At 46.2% G+C, this 21,641-nt stretch overlaps 1 protein-coding gene across 1 annotated transcript in view; it reads right to left on the reverse strand.

The window, feature by feature from the left end:
- The window catches only part of Pskh1 (protein serine kinase H1), a 29,542-nt gene extending 10,267 nt beyond the window's left edge, over positions 1 to 19,275 (reverse strand). Inside the window, exons 1-2 of the mRNA XM_005403614.2 lie at positions 19,151 to 19,275; positions 7,288 to 8,314 (exon numbers count right to left, since the gene is read on the reverse strand). Coding sequence (XP_005403671.1) covers positions 7,288 to 8,253 — 966 coding nt within the window. The 5' untranslated portion in view covers positions 8,254 to 8,314; positions 19,151 to 19,275. The remainder of the gene's footprint in view (positions 1 to 7,287; positions 8,315 to 19,150) is intronic.
- Positions 19,276 to 21,641: the final 2,366 nt, after the last annotated feature.

A 21,641-nucleotide genomic window follows, 5' to 3' on the forward strand; every position in this document is an offset into this window, starting at 1 on the left:
CGGTACTTTTTTTAAAAAAAATTTTTTTTTCTTAAATTTTGAGACAGGAGGAGGCGGGGGTAGTGGTGCACACCCGTTATCCCAACACTCAGGAGGCTGAGGCAGAGGGATCCTTGCAAGTTCAAGGCCAGCCTGGGCTACAGAGTGAGCTCAAGGCCAGCCTGAACTACATATCAAGACCCTGTCTCAAAAAGACAAAAAAAAAAAAAAAGAAAGAACTACACAGTGATAGCCCAACTTGCTGCCCCTCAAGTACCTTTTGGCCCCAAATGGATGAGTGGCCAGCCTGCAGCCCAGAGACCTATCCCTGAGAGGCCACTTCTCACCAGTCCTTATCACCCAGGCAGTGGCACAGTGGGCTTCTTTCTCATCAGCACTGCACTTGCCTGGCCTGGCAGCACTTAGTCTCCGGAACAAGACTGTGAGAGCCTCTTCCCAAGCCCACATGTTCCTGTGCAGTCACCCAGGCTCACTCATAGCTCAGAGACGGCCCAAGTGGAGGAGGGTGGTGACAAATCAGGATGCTGAACTAAGCAGATGGCACTACTGCTGATGGCATCTCTCTCCCATCAATCTTCTAAGAGTCTCTTCATATGTCCTGCCTCTAAGAATAGAACTCTTGACAAAAGCAATGACGTTAGGCCAAGGATGTGACCTTTTATGTCACGGAAAGAACAGCAGCTCTATGTGAGAGAATCCTAACAGTATGAGTCTACAGGTGATGACTCACCTGTGTCACTCTTTAGACATAGCTCCTCCAAGCTTCTCTAGGACTTCTATTACAGGAAGCTCACTTCTCAACGTGGTTCTGTGTGTCTTCAGACTGCTCTCATCCTCACACAGGTGTTCCTCACATCTGGCAACATGTGCCTACCCCGACTATGAGTGCTGCTCTCTCCACTCTAGCACCTGGGCACTAGATGAAAACTCAGATTTGTCCTCTCAAAGTCATTTCCTTGGCCAGGGATATAGCTCAGCGGCACAGTGCCTGCCTGGCAAGCGACAGGTCATGAGTTCAATTCCTGGTACCAAAAAGTGAAACAATAGAAAACAAAACAAAGAAGTCATCTCCTTCTACATCATCTCTTCTTACAAGAGTCCTGTATTTGCCCTAATAAGTAAAGAGCACATACAGTCCTGGGTCCTTCATGTCCTTTCCCTCCCACTGCCCATAGACAGCTCCGGCCAACAACTTCCCAGGTACATTGCCAGTGTGGTCTCTGCTTTGCTCCAGAGTCCAGAGCCCAGAAGAGAACACTCCCTGCTGGCCAGAAAATCCATCTGCTTGCTAGCCTTTGGTACCCTTCCTAGGGCATTACCAACAATCACTGGTGCTTCCCTTAAGAGAAGCCAGGAGGACACCAGTTGTTACTTATAGTGCTCCTGTTCAACCCAGAAAATATTCAGGTAGGCACCTATCATGCACTAAATTTGGACAATGCAGAACTTGTAATGACACATATACCATCTTCAAGGACCTCACAAGGCAGGGAGAAATGTGTCCACAGACCATAACCCCAGAAAGCATCGAAACCAAAACTCCAGCAACATGCTGAGGAACATGTCTAGGGGGAAAGCAGGCTGACGTAGGGCAAAAGCCAAAATCCTTGAAGTCAAATGGTCTGGATTCAAATTTCAGGCCTGCCACCCTTGAGCTCTGAGACCATGGAGAAGTTCCTTAACCTGCCAACTTCAGCTGTAAAATGTGAGAATTATGCCCACAGGAATCGTAGGATTGTTGCCGAGATTAGAGATGGTGGATGTATGGTACTCAGGTAGGCACTATACAATGGCAGTGGTCAGCGTTATTTCTAAAAGAGGCATTCTCTGAATTGGACTTTTAGTTGTTTGTTTTAGAGAAAGGGTCTCCCTACATAGTTCAGGCTGGCCTTAAACTCACTATGTAGCTGGGTGTGGTGGCGCACACCTGTAATCCCGGCACTTGGAAGGCTGAGAAAGGAAAATCACTGTGAGTTCAAGCCTAGGCTTCCTAGTGGGTTCAAGGCCAACCTGAAAACTGCATAGCAAAGCCTTGTCTAAAAAATAAAAACAAAAAAACTTCACTATGTAGCCCAGACTGGTCTTGAACTCACAAGATTCTCCTGCCTCAGCATCCTGAATGCTGGGATTACAGGCATGTGACACCGCATCCAACTGAATTAGACTTTTAAACCTGATCAAATTTCTAAGGCCAACACTGAGGGCAGAGGGACAGTCTGAGTAGAAGCTTACTGTCACTTGGGGCGACAGTCTTGGGCCTGTGTTGTGCAGAAGTAGGGTACAACCTGAGGCCTGCGCTATGGACTGGTGTTTCTGAAATATCAGGATTGTGGGGCACCACCACCACCACTGACCTCTACCAGGAATGTCAAGGCAGGGCCCTACCTACTCTTTGGGTCACAGAAAGTATCCTTGATTCTTCTCTAAATCTGCTCTCCTGATGTCCCTCCTGCAGAGGTGGGCTTCTCTTCCTAAATAATAATTCCTTTCCTTCCTACCTACATGGAGCACCCCAGCAGCTTCCAGTTAGGCATCCTCCTGCTTACCTCTCAATGCTTTCTGCTGCACTCCTTCCTCACTGTCAAGATCCTGGGGCTGCTCTTACCAGCACTCAGAACTCCCAACAATAAGCACCAGGCCTGCCCCAGCCTCTTCCACTTCTGCTCTACTCCTCCCAAAGAGTCTTCTGCTTATGCTGGAGCTTAGTCACCAATGTCCCTTTGTTTGCCACCTCCTACAGGTAACCTTTTCTATTCAAGTCTATGAGTCTGATAGTGTGTATGGACAGAGCCCAAAGGAAATAAACATACCAGGCAGCTTGTTGGAGTTACTTCTATAAGGGGACAGGAGACTGCAAAAGTGCCCAAGAAAGGAACTAAGAACCACAGGACTTGCTTCCTGATGAGGAAATGCTTCTCTCTACACCTTGCTGAGCTCAGAGTGGGAGGTACTTAATTTGCACCCTGTATCCCCTCAACCACCAGGCAGGTTTCTCTGGCAGAGCCTTGCTTACTTAAGAGCCTTTAGGGGAGGAAATGCCCATCACTCAGTACAAGATAGATGGCTGGAAGAAAGGGCAGAGCCTAGCCACCTGACCTGAGCCCCACAACTCAAGTTCCAGATTGCCCACGCCCCATGGCTCTATGCCAAGCCTGTGCTGCCATGTGCCTGCAAACAAGGCCTCATCTTGGGGGGCATTTCCTATTCTAGCTCCTTTTCCCTAGGCAATCTACATTTCCATATGGATAAGGAACAGGCTTTATGTCTCTGGTGCATTTTCTCCAGACGTGCTTACGGGTGAGTAGTGAGAAGCATGACAAAAAGATCAGTCTCCAGCATAGAGAGTTTGATCTAGTAATGAGGCCACCTATCCCAGAAAACAACCAGAGAAATCCCTCCAAATCCAGAAAGCCCCACAGAGTGGATGGAATGTGTTTGTAGGATCAGTAAAGTTCTTCGTATCAGACAAGTATCACCAAGGCTCACCAGGAATTTGACTCTGGAACTGGTAACTGATGCTTACAGCATCAGGTAAAGGCAGGTGAGGCCAAAGCCTAGGCAGTTCCCCCCTACACGCACACACGCATGCACGCACAAACGCACAAACGCACTGGGAGCCCCAGACTCATATCTCTTTACTGCAGCTGAGCAGGAGTTAGAATCTTAGGATAAAATCTTTTGGCTCCAGCAGGAGTAGGAAGCCTGAGCCATGCCCTACCCCATTCATTTGTCATTCCCACTCTCAGACAATCAATAGTTAGTTAGCTAGACTATGCAAGCTCCAATTAGATAAACTGCCTAATCAACAATTGACAGAATCAGGAATTCTTGGATAAACCTACAGCTCTTAGGAAACTTCCCTCCCCTTCTACTTCCCTCCCTTAGCTAAGTTTGGTACCCCTCTGTCGGGTGGACCCTAAACAGCCTGGTACCATGAAGAGTGCCAGGGGGGTACAGCTCTCAGAACACAGCTACCCTTTGGGTGTTCAAGCATTCACAAATCTATTTTAAAATTCTGGTTTCAACTACAACCTCATATGGTTCTCCAAAGCCTCCTATCCAGACAAATGAACCTCCCAATGCCCCTACAAGATCCTCTGTCTTACCTCAGGTATAGAGGAACCTACCCTTCAAGACATTACCCCCAACAAGCCTACTTCCTGCACACTCCCCACTCCCTATACTGGTGATGTTTGGTGTGGTTTGGTTGGGTTGGGATTGGGGTGGGGTGGGGTAAGATGAGGCTGGGTTTTGTTTTGTTTTGAGACATAGTCTTATTAAATCACTAAATTGCCCATTCTGGGCTTGAACTTGCCATCTACCTCCCTCAGCCTCCCAAACTACTGGGATTATAGGCAGGCACCACAACACCCAGCTACTTTCCCATCCATACTTTTGTGTATGCCATTTCCTTTTCCCCAGTCTCACTCCTCTTGGCCATCGTCCAAAACCCATGTCCCACCTTCTCCACAGCTATTCATGACCACCCAGCCCATTTTTACAACACCTGTCTAAATACTTGGTCCTCAAACCATGGCCTGCAGGCCAGTAGCACCAACATTATCTGGGTGCTTGACAAAAATGTAGGCTCTCAGGCCCCACCAGGACCTACTCAGTCAAAACCTGTGTTTTAACAAGATCCCAAGGGTTTGCACAGACATTAAAGTGAGAAACACTGGCTTCTACTTCTTCCCTGCAGAGTCCTGGTTTCTCTACTTTTCTACATGGAGGTTAAGGAGGGCACAAATGGAATAGAAGAGAGAACCGTCCCTTCCAGTTACTCACTTCACAGCCAGGTAGCCTCCTCGGAAGTAGAGGCAGCACCAACTTCAAGTCCCTGCTGGCGGTGCTTATAGCTCTGCCCTGGGACGCTTGGCAAGGTTATAGTCATTAGTTTATACCTAAGGATTGTGCCACCCTGATGGCCAAGCCCTGTTTGAGAACCAAGTAAACATTAGGGAATTACCTCAGTACTACAGAGGAAGCCACCGTGAGTATCAAGCTGTTCATGTCCATGTTGTTTCCTATGCCACTACCCATGCCTCTTGCCATCCCCCTGTATAAACATCAAAAATCTACACTTGCCCTGAGAAACCAAACCTAAAGCTTTAACTGAGCCTTGAATCAAATCTAATTAGAACAAAGTGATCCCAAGTTGGGTACTTTTAGCTTATAATCAAGAATCGGGAGACAATCATTTCACACGCCATCCTCTAGAATTCAGTACCTGTATGGTCCCATTTACTGCCCAAATCAGTATGCACGTGAAAGCCAAATTTTTTTTTTTTTAGACCAGATTTCACTATGTAGCTCAGGCTGGCCTCAAACTCATGGTGATCCTCCTACCTTAGCCTTCTGAGTACTGGGATTTCAGGTGTGCACCAGCCACCACACCAAATTTTCTATAGAATCCCTAGTCTAAAATCTGAAAGTGACAGCAGGTCAGGCCTCAGCCTTCCATGAGGTTGACCACTTCACTCCAGAGCCCACAGGTCACAGTTGCTGGTATAAACAGTCACCAATGCCTCAATGCCACCTACCCTCTTCTAAAAGTGGTATGCACAGACAACCTCTCCTGTACCTGCTACAGAGCTGGCCTGAAGAAAAAAGCTTTCCTCTCTGACTTGCACCAGCTGTGGGATGTGTGATCTGGGGATCCTCTCTCCCAAAAAAGGGAAGTTCAACCCACAGGCACATCTGGAGGCTGACAGGGAAGGTGATGCACCATAGGACCTCAATGTCTAAAGGCAGTGCTGTGAGGCTACTGGGTGACTCCTGCAAGAACACTACTCTGGGCCAGCTGGTGAAGTGAGAGAGGGCCAGGCCCAAACCCCTGGAAGGAAAGATAGGCAGAAGGGAGTTGCTCCCAGAGCACCTTTTCCTCTGTGTAGCTGTATAAGAAGCACAGACAAGCACAGTGGAATATTCTCCAGGGATCGTTCAGGGAAGAGGGCCTTCACTGCCTCAGCAGAGTCTTGTCATCTCGCAAAACTCAGCTCACCTCCCATGTGAAAAAGTCCCACATTCTTTTTTTCAGACAGCTTGTGGTTCTTGTTCTTTCTTGAGTCAACCTTGCTTCTCAAACAGTCAATGTCCTTCCTAAGGATGCACCAGCTCTGCCTTTTTTGCACCATCCTTTGACAACCAGCAGAGCTGACAGCTGACAGGTTTTGCAGGTATCAGAACGATCAATGGACTCAAAGACACAAAGTGATGGTTTGCCACATGAATCTGGCCCTTAGCTTAACATCTTCTGACATACAAGGTGCTGCTTAAATATGTGAAGTAGATTCTAACATGATAAGATCAGATATCTGGCTCCTCTTTTGAGTCAGATGGGGTCTGTGGCTACATAGGGTTCTCCCTGTGGCCTGGCAAAACTGGATAAAAGAAAAGCAACTGCTGCCTGAGATGAGGCATGTTCACTCTAGCTTACCCAGGAGCCCAGAGAGCAAGTGTTAGGAAGGCCGTACCTCATATCCCCTCAGCCCACCTCTGCAGCTGCCATGCTTGGTCACAGCTTTACACTGCTAAAGCCTGCATCTCTCTGCTTCTCTGCTTGAGGATTTTCTCCAGTACTAATTGCCACTCAGGACAGCCTGGAAACATCAGGATTTTCTTTTTCCATTATTGGGGATTGAACCCAGGGGCTTGTGCATGCTAGGCAAACACCCTACACTGAGCTACATTCCCCAACCCTCCACCAGAGATTTAATGGCCCCAAAGAAATTCTCAACCTATGAGGTACAGTTGGTGCATTAAAAGATAAACACAGTGCTCACTTCAGCAGCATATATACTAAAACTGGAACGATACAGAGAAGACTAGCATGGCCCCTGCACAGGGATGACACGCAAATTCGTGAAGCGTTCCATATTTAAAAAAAGAAAAAGACAAACAGAAAGCACACTTCCCCGGCCTTCAGTGATATAATTCTGAGACATGTGCTATGTGATTATTCACAAAATGCCCAAAGGCACTGAGTTCCAGTAGTCCACAAGAGCAGCCCACTTCTTCAAGTACCCATTCCTGGCTTTCTCCCTTTCCAGCCTCACTTTCCCCAATACTTTACTTGAGGTTACTGAAATCACTTCCCACATAAATTATCTGCTTCCAAGTCCTTGTCTCAGGGCTCATTCCCAAGGGAACCTAAACTCAAACACTTTGTAGTCTTTTTATATTACCTGCCTGGCTCTCAGAGCACATTGGTCTAACCAAGAGCTGCAAGTTATACATCCTACCAAGGACCTCCCCAATGTCCCTGGGACAGTGGCAAAATAGACTTACCTCCCCCAAGTAACTGTACTTGCCCCTGAGGATCTGCCGGTATAGCCGGGTGCGGTTGTCATCCTCAAAGGGCATGGTACCACTGAGTAAGATATAGGCAATGACGCCCAGAGCCCACATGTCCACAGAGTTGGTATAGGGTTTGCGGACCAGGACTTCAGGAGCAATGTACTCAGGTGTGCCACAGGTGGTCTTCATGAGGCAGTCATCACCCTTCTTGCGGGCACTGGCCAGGCCAAAGTCAGTGATGATGATCTTAGAGTCAGTGCCTGGGTGGTAATAGAGCAGATTCTCAGGCTTGAGGTCGCGGTGTGTGATGCCCAGTGCATGCAGATACCGGACGCCATCCAGCACCATCTGTAGCACCCTTGTAGCATCACGCTCAGTAAAGGAACCCTTAGCAATGATGCGGTCAAAGAGCTCACCACCAGTGGCTAGTTCCATCACCATGTACACACGCTCCTGTGTTTCAAACACTTCCACCAGCTGGATGATGTTGGCATGGCGCACCCGGCGCAGCACACGAAGCTCAGACTCACACACCTCTCGTCCCTCTCGGTATTTGGTCTCAATCATCTTGATGGCATATGGCTGACGGGTTGCCCGGTGTTCCACACGTACCACTCGGCTAAAGCTGCCTCGTCCAATCAAAGCCTTGATGTCATACTTAGCTGTCACACGTGGGTCAAACTTGGCCCTGTACTTTGCCACCCTGGCCCTTCGCGGTGGTTCTGAGGGAGGCTCTGTGTGGCCCGTAGTTGGGGCACCAGTGCCAGGGGGTGCATATTGACTGGCAGCTGGAAACCCAGCCTTGAGAGGGCCAACACTGTCCACCTCTGTGATGAAGTGCTTGTACACATCATTCTTGGTGCCACTGAAGGGTTCCACCTTCTTGACCAGATCCAGCTGGACATCCTTGGGCGGCTCAGGAAGGACCTTGCTTGTCCCACAGCCCATCACGGACATGGGGGCATCCTCTCCAGCGAAGCTGGCAGGACCTGCTCTGCAGGCAGTGCCCCGTCTACAACTATGCAGATAGAAGAGACAGAAAGTCAACATAACTGAGGAAACCTGAGGAGACACCTGCCACCCTCTCCCCCAGCCCCCTAAGTCTGATTAAGATTGAACATATGACTCTAATAATGGTTCCCTGGAAGGAAAGATGACTTTGGTTCCTAAGCACTGAGTTCAGGCTCAAATGGAGGGTGTAGGTGACAGGCTGGGTCTGAGCTCTATGGCCTTGACTTATGGATCCCTGGGTCTCAGTCTCACACTGCTTGTCTAAACTGACAAGGGGCAGGATTATGTACCAGGCTCAGCTGTCACTCCCACGTTCCTCTTCCCTCTGCCTGGGTTCCCTCTTCTAGCCAAAGTCTTACATTTCATAAATGCTAAAAATCACTCTTATTATTATTCTGACTCATCTTTTCTGAAATGGGAACGTGGGGTACTGGAGGACTCCTCCAACACCATCATGCACCAGGGCCAGAAAGCTGTTTCCCCAAGGCCTCCCTGATGGAGAACTTTCCCAGCCCTCTAGATCTCTTGCAGGGGTTGGTCCCCTGTGCAACAAACACCAAACCATTACCCTGGTCTCTGCCCTCACCTCACTCTTTCCTGGATGGTTTCCACTGCTTTGCTCATGCACAATCCTCCCTTAGTGTTGAACACCCTATTCCAGAGTCTCTCTATTCCCTAGCTCACCAATAGCTGGAATCCTACACAAGGCCCAGAGTGGGCTGACATTCATCCCAGTAAACTTAGGACCACAAGCCTCAGCACACTACCACTAGGTAGCTACAAAACTAGCCTAGATGTCATTAAGAGGCAGAAGAGGACTTGAGTTCAGAGAAGACACCAGTACTTCCAACTAGATGGGACTCAGTTTGGATCAGGATACTCTGCTTCCTTGAGATGAAGATCCAGGAACCTACCCCATTTATTTCTCAGATGAAGATGTTCGGCTATTGACACCTAGGGGCAGAGAAAGGGGCTGGATAAGGTGAGGCACTGAAGTTACTGCTTTCCAGAGGTCACTGCCTTTCTACCTAGACTGCCATCTCTAAGTCTATCTGAGAGCACCACAGGATGAAGAGACCTAAGAGTCTCCTATGAATTGTAACATACAAAACTGGGAATGAAATGATCAATTCAGATCAAACATTTATTAGGTGATAAGAATATAGGAGTAAGACATGGTCCAATGTAGGTTATATTTTAACACACACAAACACACACACACACACACACACACACACACACAGAGCTGGCGTGGTGGTACAGTACTGTAATCCCACCATTCTGGGAGGCTGAGGCATAGGACTACAAGTTCAAGCCCAGCATGGGAAACTCGGCAAGATTCTGTCTCATAGCCAGGTGTGGTGCATATCTGCAATCCCAGCACTAGGGAGTTTGAGACAGGAAGATCACTACCAGTTCAAGGCCAACCTGGTGTACTCAGTGAATTCAAGCCCAGCCTGAACTGCACAACGAGACCCTAACTCAAAAACAATAGCCAGGTGTGGTGGTACATGCCTGTAATCTCAGCACTTGAGAGGCTGAGGCAGGAGGATCGCTGTGAGTTCGAGGTCAGCCAGGGCTACAAAGCAAGCTCAAGGCAAGCCTGAACTGCGCAGCAAGACCCTGTCTCAAAAAAAAAAGACAAAAAAACAAAAACAAAGAAACAGCTGGGGATAGAGTTCAATGCAAAGGCCCTCAGTTCAGTCCCCACTACCATCAAACAAAAAAAAAGTCAATAAACTTACAGTCTAGGTGAAAGCATAAAAACATGCATGAAGCCCTAGATTCAATTCCTGACATCACCACCCCCTCCAAAGGAAAACAATAACAACAACAACGAAACAGATAGTAGGTCTTAAGTGCAAGAAACAAGAGTAGACCCATGTAGAATGACACTGGGAAACTTAGAGAAGGTTTCCAAAAAGATGTCATCCCCACACTGAATTTTGAAGCAAGAGTGAGTCAGGTAAGCAGAGGTGGGAGTGGTGATTCAGGTGAACAGAACAACATACTCTAAGGCCCAGCTCAGAATATGCATGGGAATGAACAGTTTGGTGGTACAAAGCCAGAGCTGGGGGCTGAAGTTTGTGGAAATTCAGCAGAAACTAGACTATAGAAAACAGTATAAAAGCCGGTGAAGACCACAGCCTTCTTGGCAAATGACTGAGAGCAATGGAAGGACTCACAAGGGAAGAGAGACAATCTAATCTGTTTAGAAAGAAGTGTGAGAATGGGCTAGAAGAGCGGTCAAAGTAGACTAAAACAGCCAGTGACAATGAGGGCCAATGCCCCAGAGAATGAGGTGGAATTCAGGCATGTCAACACAGCACCGACGGAGGTTAGAGGATCTGAAGGGGAAGAAATAAAAACAGCATTCCAGTTCCTCCCTCAGTGCCTGGGTAAAGGGTAATTATTATGCAGCAAGAAGCACAGTGTGAACAGCAGTGGGAAGAGTTCAGTTTTAGATACGCTGCAGTACATATGGCACATCCTGTGACACTTTTCTGTGTGTCACTAGATGTAGAATCTGACATTTGAAAAGAGCTGGTCAGCACTGGGGACTCTGTGACTGCCCAAAGTTAGTGCTTGGAGCTGAGGAGCAACAAGTACATCTCTTCACCCCCTTGTGAAATAGGAAGACAATCCTATCAAAGGCAGCGGAGAAGGCCCCACGCAGGTTTTACTGTTGCACTTTGGGATCATAGGGAACTCACAGATACCATCCGGTTACAGTGAGTCAAGGGCCTGAATTAAATAAAGGTGGTGTGGGACAGTCCTGACCAATAAGGCCAACTCTGTAAAAGAACAAACTCATCACTGAAACCTTGATTACAAATCAGCAATCACCGTGTCAATATACTTCTCAGCAGAAAAAAAAATGTGTATTTCTTCACACTAATGGGAACAATTCCTCCACCAACACAAGGTCTTCAGGATCTGCTACAGTTCTTACCTAAAGTGGACTCAGTTGGCAACTTAAGAAACAAAGTTTAAACAAAGGCTTTGGGTGGGTGGGGTCCGTTGTGAGACAGAGTCCTCCTATGCAGTTCAGGCTGGCCTTGAGCTCACTTTGTTGCCTAGGCTGGTCTCGAACTCGCAATGATCCTCCTGCCTCACCTCCCAAGTGCTGAGATTTAAACAAAGGCATTTAGAAAAGAGATTCCTGGGGCTGGTGATATAGCACAGTGCCACAGTGCCTGCCTGGCAAGTGCAAAGTACTGAGTTTGATTCCGGATACCAAAAAGAAAAAGAAAAGAGATTCCCTTTCACAGAGACCAAAGATTAGAACTACAGACTTTGGAATTCTGTAGCCTTATCTCTCCCTTCAGGAACACACAAGACCTCAACACAGTAAAGGGTGAAAGCTCAGGAAAAGGACTACCCTTCACCCAGTATCCTGAGGCAGAACACAGGTCCCTGGCCCCTGAACTCCAAAACCACTACATAAGCAACACTAACCACCACTGACAGGGAAGACAAACTGCATGGGTGATCCCAGTGAGGCAGCAGAACTCTAGACTCACAAATAAATATCTGTCTTCAAGCATATGAAGACAGATACTAATACATTGGCTCTTTTTGTTGAAATGTGCATACCCAGTCTGATCCTGATGAAAAAAACTAATGTTTATAAAAGAAAAGGCCTGATTGTTCAGTTTTAACAAGGCCTGTACAGGGACCTAAAGTTAGCAGTAAGAGAGCTACATTCATTCCAATTAAAAACACTTCACAGAGCTCAGAGGCATAAGCGCTTGCCTGGCAAGCCTGAAGTCATGAGTTCGATTCCCGGTACCAAAAGAAGAAAAAACACTTCACAGGCAAACTACTGCTGATACTCAAGTCATCCCAACTACAGACACTGAAAGCAGAGAAAAAGTGCTAGCTCTGAAGGGGGACAACAACAGCCTCCAGGTGATCACAGCTGTTCCACACTTCAATCACACCTGGTAACTTCTCTTCCAGTTCAGTGAAAATCTAGACATTGGATCAAGGGTAGTGGCTGGTACAATTCATGGAAAAGAGGGCAGAGCCTTTTCCTGCTCCTAACTCTCTTGTGTATGCCACAGCACAGTGACCAGGTGGACACTGGATGGCCAGGATTAGAGACCTCCTAGGAAGGTCACACTATCCCAGTAAAAAGTCACTGGGCATGGCAGTGTGCTCTCTAACACATCTTGCAGAAGTATGAGACTCTACAGTCTGCTCCATACCTTCAACGTAACAGCCTGACGTGAAGCACAACTCAGGAAAGCAAGCATACTGAACAGTGCTAATAGGGGTAAGCATTCAGCACTACTGTCCTCACTGACACTGTACACAAACAGCAGGCATAACGAGGTAGGGAGACTTGTTCAAAGCCACTAGATAGTGGTGGTGAAGAATGGACCCAAGACTCCTGGTTCCCCATCCAGGGCGCTTTTCACCACACAGGAAAAGACACCAGAAGTGCCTGGGGCCAATAAAGCCTCACTTTCCCTATACCACTGAGCTGGTACATCAACACGCCTCTATAAAGCACCTTTTCTGAAGAGCCTGTCTTCAAAAATCTCCACTCCAACTATGACCTAGGTCCTGCTGCTCACTGCCCTACTCTAGACTGCCTTTGATTGCTACAGCTGTCAGCCCCTTGAAATAGGGTCCCTTCTCAGGTTTCAAGAACTCCCTTGGTACCTAGCAAAGTGCTGAGCTCATGGTACATTTACTGTTTGTCAATAATAAATAAAATGTGGTCTGTTTTTGGGTTTCTGTTTACTATGAGGCAATAATCCCAGAATCTCAGAAACTTTTTAAGGGCCAAGATCAGTGATTAAACCAAAGCCATATTCTCTAGACACCCCCATAAATGTCCTCAAAGATGAAGGAAGCCTCTTTGGGTTTTATGGATTATCTCAACTCCAAAATGTATTTGTCCACAAGCTTCTAGACCTAACTCCAAACACCCAGGAGCAATTTCCTGTCCACAGAGGCCAGATTTGTAAATATCTCCCAGCAGTGAACTATGAGTACCTAGTCCTCTCCAATACCAGCTCCCAAGATTTTTCTCCACAGAAAAACTTCGCAACTTTTGCCTAGAAATTTTAGATTTTGCTTCTGTATTTTAGAAGACTATCCACTGAAATCAAGTACGTAGAAACCTCTCAGTATTGTTAGAAACCCCTCAGTATTGCCAGAAATAAGTAATTGCTAAGTGATACTTCTAACCTTCATACTTGTAAGTTAAGAAGAAATACAGGGGAAAAAAAAAACCTGTCACTATATACAAAATCCCCTTAACAAGGTCCTCTGTATACTTAGGCCGAACTATATGATTCTTTTTCCTTTTTTAGCTTTTTGTTTTTTTTTTTTTTTTGGTTTTTTTCTGGTACCGGGAACTGAACTCACGACCTTGCGCTTGCCAGGCAGGCGCTTTTGCCGCTGAGCTAAATCCCCAGCCCCTTTTTTAGCTTTTTGAAACACAGGGTCTCACTGTTTAGCCACGCTGGCCTCAAACTCACATTCTGCCTGCCCCACCTTCTCAAGTGTGGGGATTAGAAGCATCTGCCATGCTTCTTTCTATAACAAGGAAACTGATTCAGCAACTCCACTTTCACAAATAATACTAAAAATCACTTCCATAAGTATACAAAGATATATAGGTATAAAGGTACAAAGAAAGTGTACAAACAAAGCTCACAGGTGCACACCTGTAAGCCCAGCACTAGGAAGGCTGAGGCATGAGGACTGCCACAAATTTGAGGCCAGTCTGGACTACACAATGAGCCTTAATTATGCAGTGAGACCCTGTCTCAAAAAGTTTATGGCAGCAATCTTTAGCACAATAAAAAACTGAAAGGGGCTGGGGATTTAGCTCAGCGGCAAAAGCGCCTGCCTGGCAAGCGCAAGGTCGTGAGTTTGGTTCCTGGTACCGGAGAAAAACCAAAAAAACTAAAAAAAAAAAAAAAAAACTGAAAGGGGAGGGGAAGAACAAGACAAGAGAGGAAGGAAGGAAGAAGGAAAGAAAGAAGGAAGGAAGGAAGGAAGGAAGGAAGGAAGGAAGGAAGGAAAGGGAGGGAGGGAAGGTGAAAGAGAGAGAGAAAAAGAGAACGTGCACATCAGGTGTGGTGGCACACACCTGTAATCCCAGCACTCAACAGGCTGAGGCAGGAAGATCGTTTCAAGATCAGCCTGGGCTACAAAGCAGCTCAAGGCCAGCCTGAACTGCACAGCAAGACCCTGTCTCAAAAAGATAAGAACAAAACAACAACAACAACAAAAAACAGCCCAGGCAACATAGTGACTTAGCAAGCTCTTCCTTCAAAATAAAACTAAAAACAGGGCTGGGGATGTAGGTCAGTGCAAAGGTCCTGGGTTCAATCTTCAGTACTGAAGGAAAAAAATGAGAGAAAGAAAATAGTAACATGGAATTTGGAACCTCACTTCTCAAGGACTCCAGTTAAACATACTGCTCTATATGGTAATGGTTACTAGGCAGAAACCCCTGTCAGGGTTGAGACAAAGAGACATTCACAAGATTGCTATGGTCTCCTAATTTTACCATGACCCACAACCCCATTAAAGATATCCCACCAACAGAAGTACAGACATCGATAATATAGGAAAAAATTGGAATTTTTACCATGATCCACAACCCCATTAAAGATATCCCACCAACAGAAGTACAGACCTTGATAATATAGGAAAAAATTGGAATTTTTTCCAAGAATTAGGAAAATTCCCAAGAATTTTTAGAATTAGGAAATTGCCCAGGATTTCTCCTTTCAAACTTCCAACATTCAGGTCACAAAAACTTATTGAACTCCTGCTGTAGGTTGTGACAGACAAAAAGAAGGCAGCTATAGTCTGCTCTAAACAAACACCCCAGATAGTTCCACACCAAGAGTCCCTTGACCTATCACTCTTATTATGCCTTAAGAGGCCACTCCAAGCCTGGTAGGAGCCCCTCTAAGATAAATTTTCTCCCAGCAAATGAAAATCCATTTTTCTACCTTAGTGTCATGTCAGACAGGACAACAGAGGACTATACCAAGAATTAGTGATGACCAAGCCAACACACACCATCCTAATGTTTACTGAGTAAGATACCTGGAAAGAAAAGGAGTTCAAATAAGTAAGTCTCTCTCTAGCTATCAACAAGCAGAATTGCTTATTTTTTCCCAAAGCTGTACTTCTCAAATTTTCTCCATGTGCCAAGATATACCCAGAGAACAATATACTACTGTATAAGACCATACATCAATAAAAACAGCTGTTCTCAGCTATCCTGAACTTTAATGGGCCAATTCCTATAGAAATCACATCATCATATAGTTGGGAAGCTGTGAAGAGGATCGAAGTTCCCCATATAACATGCTCAAACTTATAAAAGAAAATGGAAGGCCAAACCAAAGTCTCACTCACTTTACTAGGAACTTGTGACTGAGAGAGAATGCCAGCATCTATTATTCCTGATTCCATTGACACTAGAACCTGTAAAGTCATTCCAGTTATTTTCCTGAAGGTTGCACTTTCTCTAGCTCATTTATACAACTTAAGTATAGAACTGTAATTAGACCCAGAGAAGAAGCTTATTCAGCAATCCCACTTTCTAGTGAATTAGCATTCCAATTCTCTTCTAGAATGGCCAACTGCATTTATCCTAATGACAAGCAAGCACAGTGCTGTCAGACCTTCCTCTGATAACCAGAAATGACTCGAAAAAAATCATATATCACAAGGCAGCTTCCTAGTAAAAGTTCAGTCTAAAAGGCAAAATATTTATTAAAATGAGATTTTGGCAGGCATCATCACATACACTTGTAATCCCAACACTTGAGAGGCTAAAGCAGGAGAACCAAAAATTCAAGGGAGGCCAGCTTGGGCTACATTGCAAGTCAAGAACAGCCCAAACTGCAGAGCAAGACCTTGTCTCAAAAAATAAACAAGCCAAGCATGTTGACGCCTGCCTCTAACCCAAGCACCCTGAGATGCTGAGGCAGGAGGATCACAAAATCAAATCCAGGGGCTGGGGATTTAGCTCAGCGGCAAAGCGCCTGCCTGGCAAGCGCAAGGTCGTGAGTTCGGTTCCCGGTACCGGAGAAAAACCAAAAAAAAAAAAAAAAAAAAAAACACAAAATCAAATCCAGCCTGGAAAACCTACTGAGATCATCTCAAAATAAAAAATGAAAAATAAAAAAGAACTGGGGATATAGTGAGTTCCACTCCCAGTACCATGCACACACACACCCAAAGATGAGATTTTTCTGTGGCTAATGTGAAAGTATACATTTGCCTAACATATGCAGGGATCTGGGTTAAATCTCCAGCACCACAAAAATAAGAGATTTTCTTCTGACAAGGGACACTCTGGGAAGAATGGCCAATAGTTCCATTTACAGAGTCTCAACACTGCTAAGCACCTCATATACACTCTATCCTCATGAAGTAGGCATGATTATTTCTATTTTAGAATTAGGAAATTGCCCAGGTGTGATGATGCACACCTGCAATCCCAGCACACATGGATGGCCATGAGTTTGAAGCCAGCCCAGGCTAGACAGTAAGTTCAAGGCCAGCCTGAGCTACATAACGAGACTCTAAAAATAATAATAATAATTAGGAAATTAGGACTCAGAGCCTCAAGATCTCAGAAAAGCCAAAAACTAATCCAGGCCTTTCGAATTCTAAAGCTCATCCTTCTAACCAAGAAACTGTATTCTGTTTCCAAGGTACAGGCAATGACACAACAACTGGAGTCCAAAATCCACAGCTATCCTTTCCCACTGGACAAAAAAAGACAATAGTTTCCTGCAGCGATGATACAGATCTTCAATCAGGCAACACAGTATAATCATTTGGTTTTGTTTTTTTTTCAAAATGTAGATTTTTACCCCAGATCTTCTGAATCAAAATCTTAAAAAGCAAGAGGAGGTGCGGGTGTTGGCTGAATGGTACAGCACAAGGTCCTGGGCTCAATCTCCAGCACAAAAAAGTGGGGACACGGAAGCAAGGGGGGGATAGGGGAGAAGACACATGAGAATGATCAAAATATGTGCGTGTACAAATATGCCAAAATGAAACCTATTAATCTATATAACCAAAAAAAATTTTTAAAAAGAAACATAAAAAAGAAATTTAAGAGTGAAACCCTTGAAGTTTGTACCTTGAAAAACTACTTTAACAGACTTTAGACCATCAGGGAAGAGGCTGCAGCACCTACACATAGGTGTTTGCTGCAGTCATCCCAGTTCCTGGCCCTGATAAGTGCTGACTAATATAACTGCATCTGTATATATTCATACATAGGTAACCTATCTCAATAGATTCAGCAAATGCTATAGCTACTAGAGCCCTTACTTTTTTTTAACAGTGACTAAGTTTATTTGAGAAGGTAAAAGTGAAGAGTGAGAAAAAAAAAGAGTGGGAGAGAAACTGGCTCTGCAGAGCGAGCTTCGGCTGAGTAGGGTGGCTATCATGAGGAAAGCCATGATAGCTAGAGCCCCTCCTTTATGCCTGATACACAGCCAGACAGATGCAGAAGTAAAATCATCATGTGACATAACATGATACACTCAGAAGTAGTAGCATGGTGTACAGGGTAGTCAATGCTCACATGAAGCAAGGGAGGTTTTTTCCAAAGAAATGACATTTCAGGTGGACTATACAAGCACAGGGCTGGGGATATAGCTCAGTGGCACAGTGCCTGTCTGGCAAGCCCAAGGTCCTGAATTAGATTCCCGGTACCAAAAAAACGTGCACATATATGTTTCCCATGGGAGCAGAGTGTAAGAACATTACAATTATATCTAAAGCACAAGGGAATGAAACCACAGGGCTAACAGGAAACTCACTGCTCAACAACAAACTATGTATTAGAGCACAAGTGCCCAGGTGTTAGCCAAGTGTGGTAGCAAATGCTTATAAACCTAGGATTCTGGGAAGCTGAGGCAGAAGGATTGAAAGTTTAAGCCTAGTCTGCCTAACTTAGCAAGACCCTGGCTCAAAATTCAAAAATAAAAGGCTCGGGGTGTAGCTCAGTGTGAAGGGCCTGGTTCAATCCTCAGTACAGGGTGAAAAAAGGCGCCCAAGTGTTGACTGTAGAGTTAGGCTTTTAACAAATTATGAAGAGCTAAGAAGCTTGGCCTGGGCTGGGGATATAGCTCAGGGGCATAAGCGCCTGCTTGGCAAGCACAAGGTCGTGAGTTCGATTCCCAGTACCGAAAAAAAAAAAAAAAAAAAAAAGCAGCTTGGCCTACATTTATGGTCACTAAGAAGCCAGTTTTCAGTAGTGAGGGGGTTATTCAGATTTTCAAGCGGGAATTATCACATCAGTAGCTTCACTGAGAAGCAATAGGGGGCCAGGCTTCCCCTTGCGAGCATGACAGGTCTGCATGTAGGCGACCACGCTGGACCAGGCCTGCTTTATTGCAGCCAGTATAAGGAAACAATCAGTTGCCCGGCCAGACTCCGGTGTTCAGTAGCAAAGGAAGGGTGTGCAGCGGGCTTCGGAGGCAAGCAGGCAATGAGCGTCGCCAGGTTAGTTCAACCTGACTCGCGCTGGTCGCGGGAAGGCTAAACTGAAGAGGCGCAGCTGACCACGTCCACCTGGCCCACTAGAAGCGGGCTGCCCAACATGGCAGCACTTTTCAAAACCAAGCCAGTCTGGGTCACTGGCGACCCGGAGGAGCCATCGCCCGGCCTGCTCTCCTGTTCTGCAGGCCCCAGTGCAGACAGGCCGAGGGCTCCTGGCTGCGTAGTAGGCCCCTGTACTCCAGGAAACTACCGATACTTCAGCTCGTTAGCCCCTCCCGCCCGCCGGCCGCCAGCCGCCAGTCACCAGCCGCCGCCCTGAGACAGGTCGCCTCACCTCGAGCGGGCGGCTGGCTCTTCGGCGTCTCGGCGGCTCTGCGGACCGTATCCCTGTCGTAGCCACAGCCGCCGCCGCCGCCACCGCTGCCGCCGCCGCTGCTGTCGCCATCATCCTCTCGGATCAGCGTCGTGGCGTCATCACAGCGCGCGCCTGACGCCAAAACAAACCAGGGCCGCCTACGAGGGGATGGGTCGGAGGCGGATTCTCTGGAATCCCGACAAAGCTATTGGGAGCGCTGAAGAGCTGCCTACCAATCAACGCCGTGGGGGCGGGGCCGGGTTCTCTTCTTGGGGGTGGGCCTATTTTTTTTGCCCAAAAGGGGTGGATGCGCAGGCTTCCGGAGTGATCGTGCTAGAAAAAGGCTGGGCCGTGGGGAAGTACCCAGAAAGTTTCAAGTTTCTCACTGAAAGGCGAGGGACCTTTGAAGAGCCAGGCTGGAAATGCAGTGAGTTTCAACAGGTTTCTAGAACTGAACTGCTTCTGGATCAACGCAAAGGGTTGATTTAAGTTTCATCAACGAAATCTATTTTTATTTTTGTTTTGTTGTTGTTTTGTTTTGTTTGAGACAGGGTCTTGCAATGTAGTTCAGGCTGCCCTTGAACTCACTATATAGCTCAGGCTGTCCTCGAACTCTCAGTGATCCTCCTGGCTCAGCCTCCAGAGGGCTAGGAGTTAAGTTGTGTACCACTATACCTGGCCAAAATCGGTTTTGGGTTTTTTTTTGGTTTTTTTCCGGTACCGGCCTTGAACTCCTGGCGATCCTCCTGCCTCATCCTCCCGCCTCATTCTCCCAGTGCTGGGATTACAGGTTTGCACCACCAGGCCCAGCTCAAAAATTTTTTTAAAATTTAGAAAAAGGGCTGAGGATGTAATTCAATGCAGAGGTCCTAGGTTCAATCTCCTGTACCACAAAAAGTAATTAACTTATTAACTAATGCTAGTAAAATATCATTTCATCTGTTTTGTTGGGGTTTGTACAAGATTTCATTTGTACATAGTTGGGGTTTGTACAAGATTTCATTCAAAGAAAAACTTAGCCAGGCATTGGGGCACATATCTGTAATCCCAGGACTTGGGAGGCTGAGGCAGGAGGATTGCCATAAATTCAAGGCCAGCCTGGGCTACAAGTGAATTCAAAGCCAGCCTAGCCTATACAACCAGACCCTGTCTCAAAAAAAAAACCAAAAATAAATAAATTTAAAAAGCTAAAAATTGCCAGGCGTGGTGGCACATGCCTATAATCCCAGAGCTGGGGCGGCTGAGGCAGGAGGATCATTGTGAGTTTGAGACCAGCCTGGGCTGGTCAAGGCCAGCATGAACTGTATAGCACTCTGTCTCAAAAAAATTTTTTTTTAAAATTTGTTTCCAGTAGGCATGGTAGCACATCCCTGTAATCCCAGTATTCTGGGAGGCCTGGGCAATGTAGCAGTTTATTGGACCCTGTCACAATACAAAAAAGGGTGGAAGGGGAAGGGAGGAGAAAGCAAGGGAAAGTAAACCCTATGAAGATGTATTATGTACCAACTCTCCCTGATGAATGTAATTATGAAAGTTGTTATGGTTGATACGTTGTGTCAACTTGAGGAGTCCAGAAGCTTAACTTAAGAACTCAGGAGTTCTACATCCTGGGGTGAAAAGGACACACGCTTCCTGCTCTAGGATGTTGTTCATTGTGTCAACTTGAGAAGTTTAGAAGGTTAGGCTGGTCCTTACTTTGTATCATGCTGAGCCTGTGCAGGAGGAGGGCATGGAGCTTATGTGAGTGCTACACACCACCTGGGTGGAGGGAGCCTGCTTACAGTATAAAGGAGGAAAAGAGGCTTGTCCCCCCACTTTTGCTCTTGCTGCTTTTGCTGTCTTGTGCCGCCTTGAAGTGTTGCCCCTGTGCCCTGCCACCCTGCCTTGGAGCCAGCTGATTATAGACTGAAACCTCCACAAACTGTAAGCTAAACAAACCTTTCCTCCCTTAATTTTGGGCATTGGGTATTTTGTCTCAGCAACAGAGAAAAGTAGCCAAGATAACTGTAAACAGGTACACACTAGTAAAATTAAAGGACCAGAGATGTAGCTCAGTGCAAAGGCCCTGGGTTCAATCCCCAGTACTGAAAAATCGAAAATCAGTAAATGTTTCCAAAAATCTAATGGAATTATTAACAGGAATTTGGGGCCAAACAAACCTGAGATCAAATCCCAGCTCTGACACTTCCACAGCTATGTGTTCTTAAAGACAACATCTCCTCTCCTTAAGCCTCCTTTTTCTATTTATGTAATGGGGATCATAATGCTGACCTCATATAGGGTTCAAAGTAATACAGAATTGGAGTCGATGCCCCTGAGAAATCCACACATCTCCATTTTACAGACACTCAGCAAATTAATTAACAAAAATGTATTGGGCTGGGGATTTAGCTCAGCGGCAAAAGCGCCTGCCTAGCAAGCGCAAGGTCGTGAGTTCGGTTCCCGGTACCGGAGAAAAACCAAAAAAAAA

Source organism: Chinchilla lanigera, unplaced genomic scaffold, assembly GCF_000276665.1.
Source record: "Chinchilla lanigera isolate Chin_1 unplaced genomic scaffold, ChiLan1.0 scaffold00083, whole genome shotgun sequence".
NCBI classification, from domain to species: domain Eukaryota; kingdom Metazoa; phylum Chordata; class Mammalia; order Rodentia; family Chinchillidae; genus Chinchilla; species Chinchilla lanigera.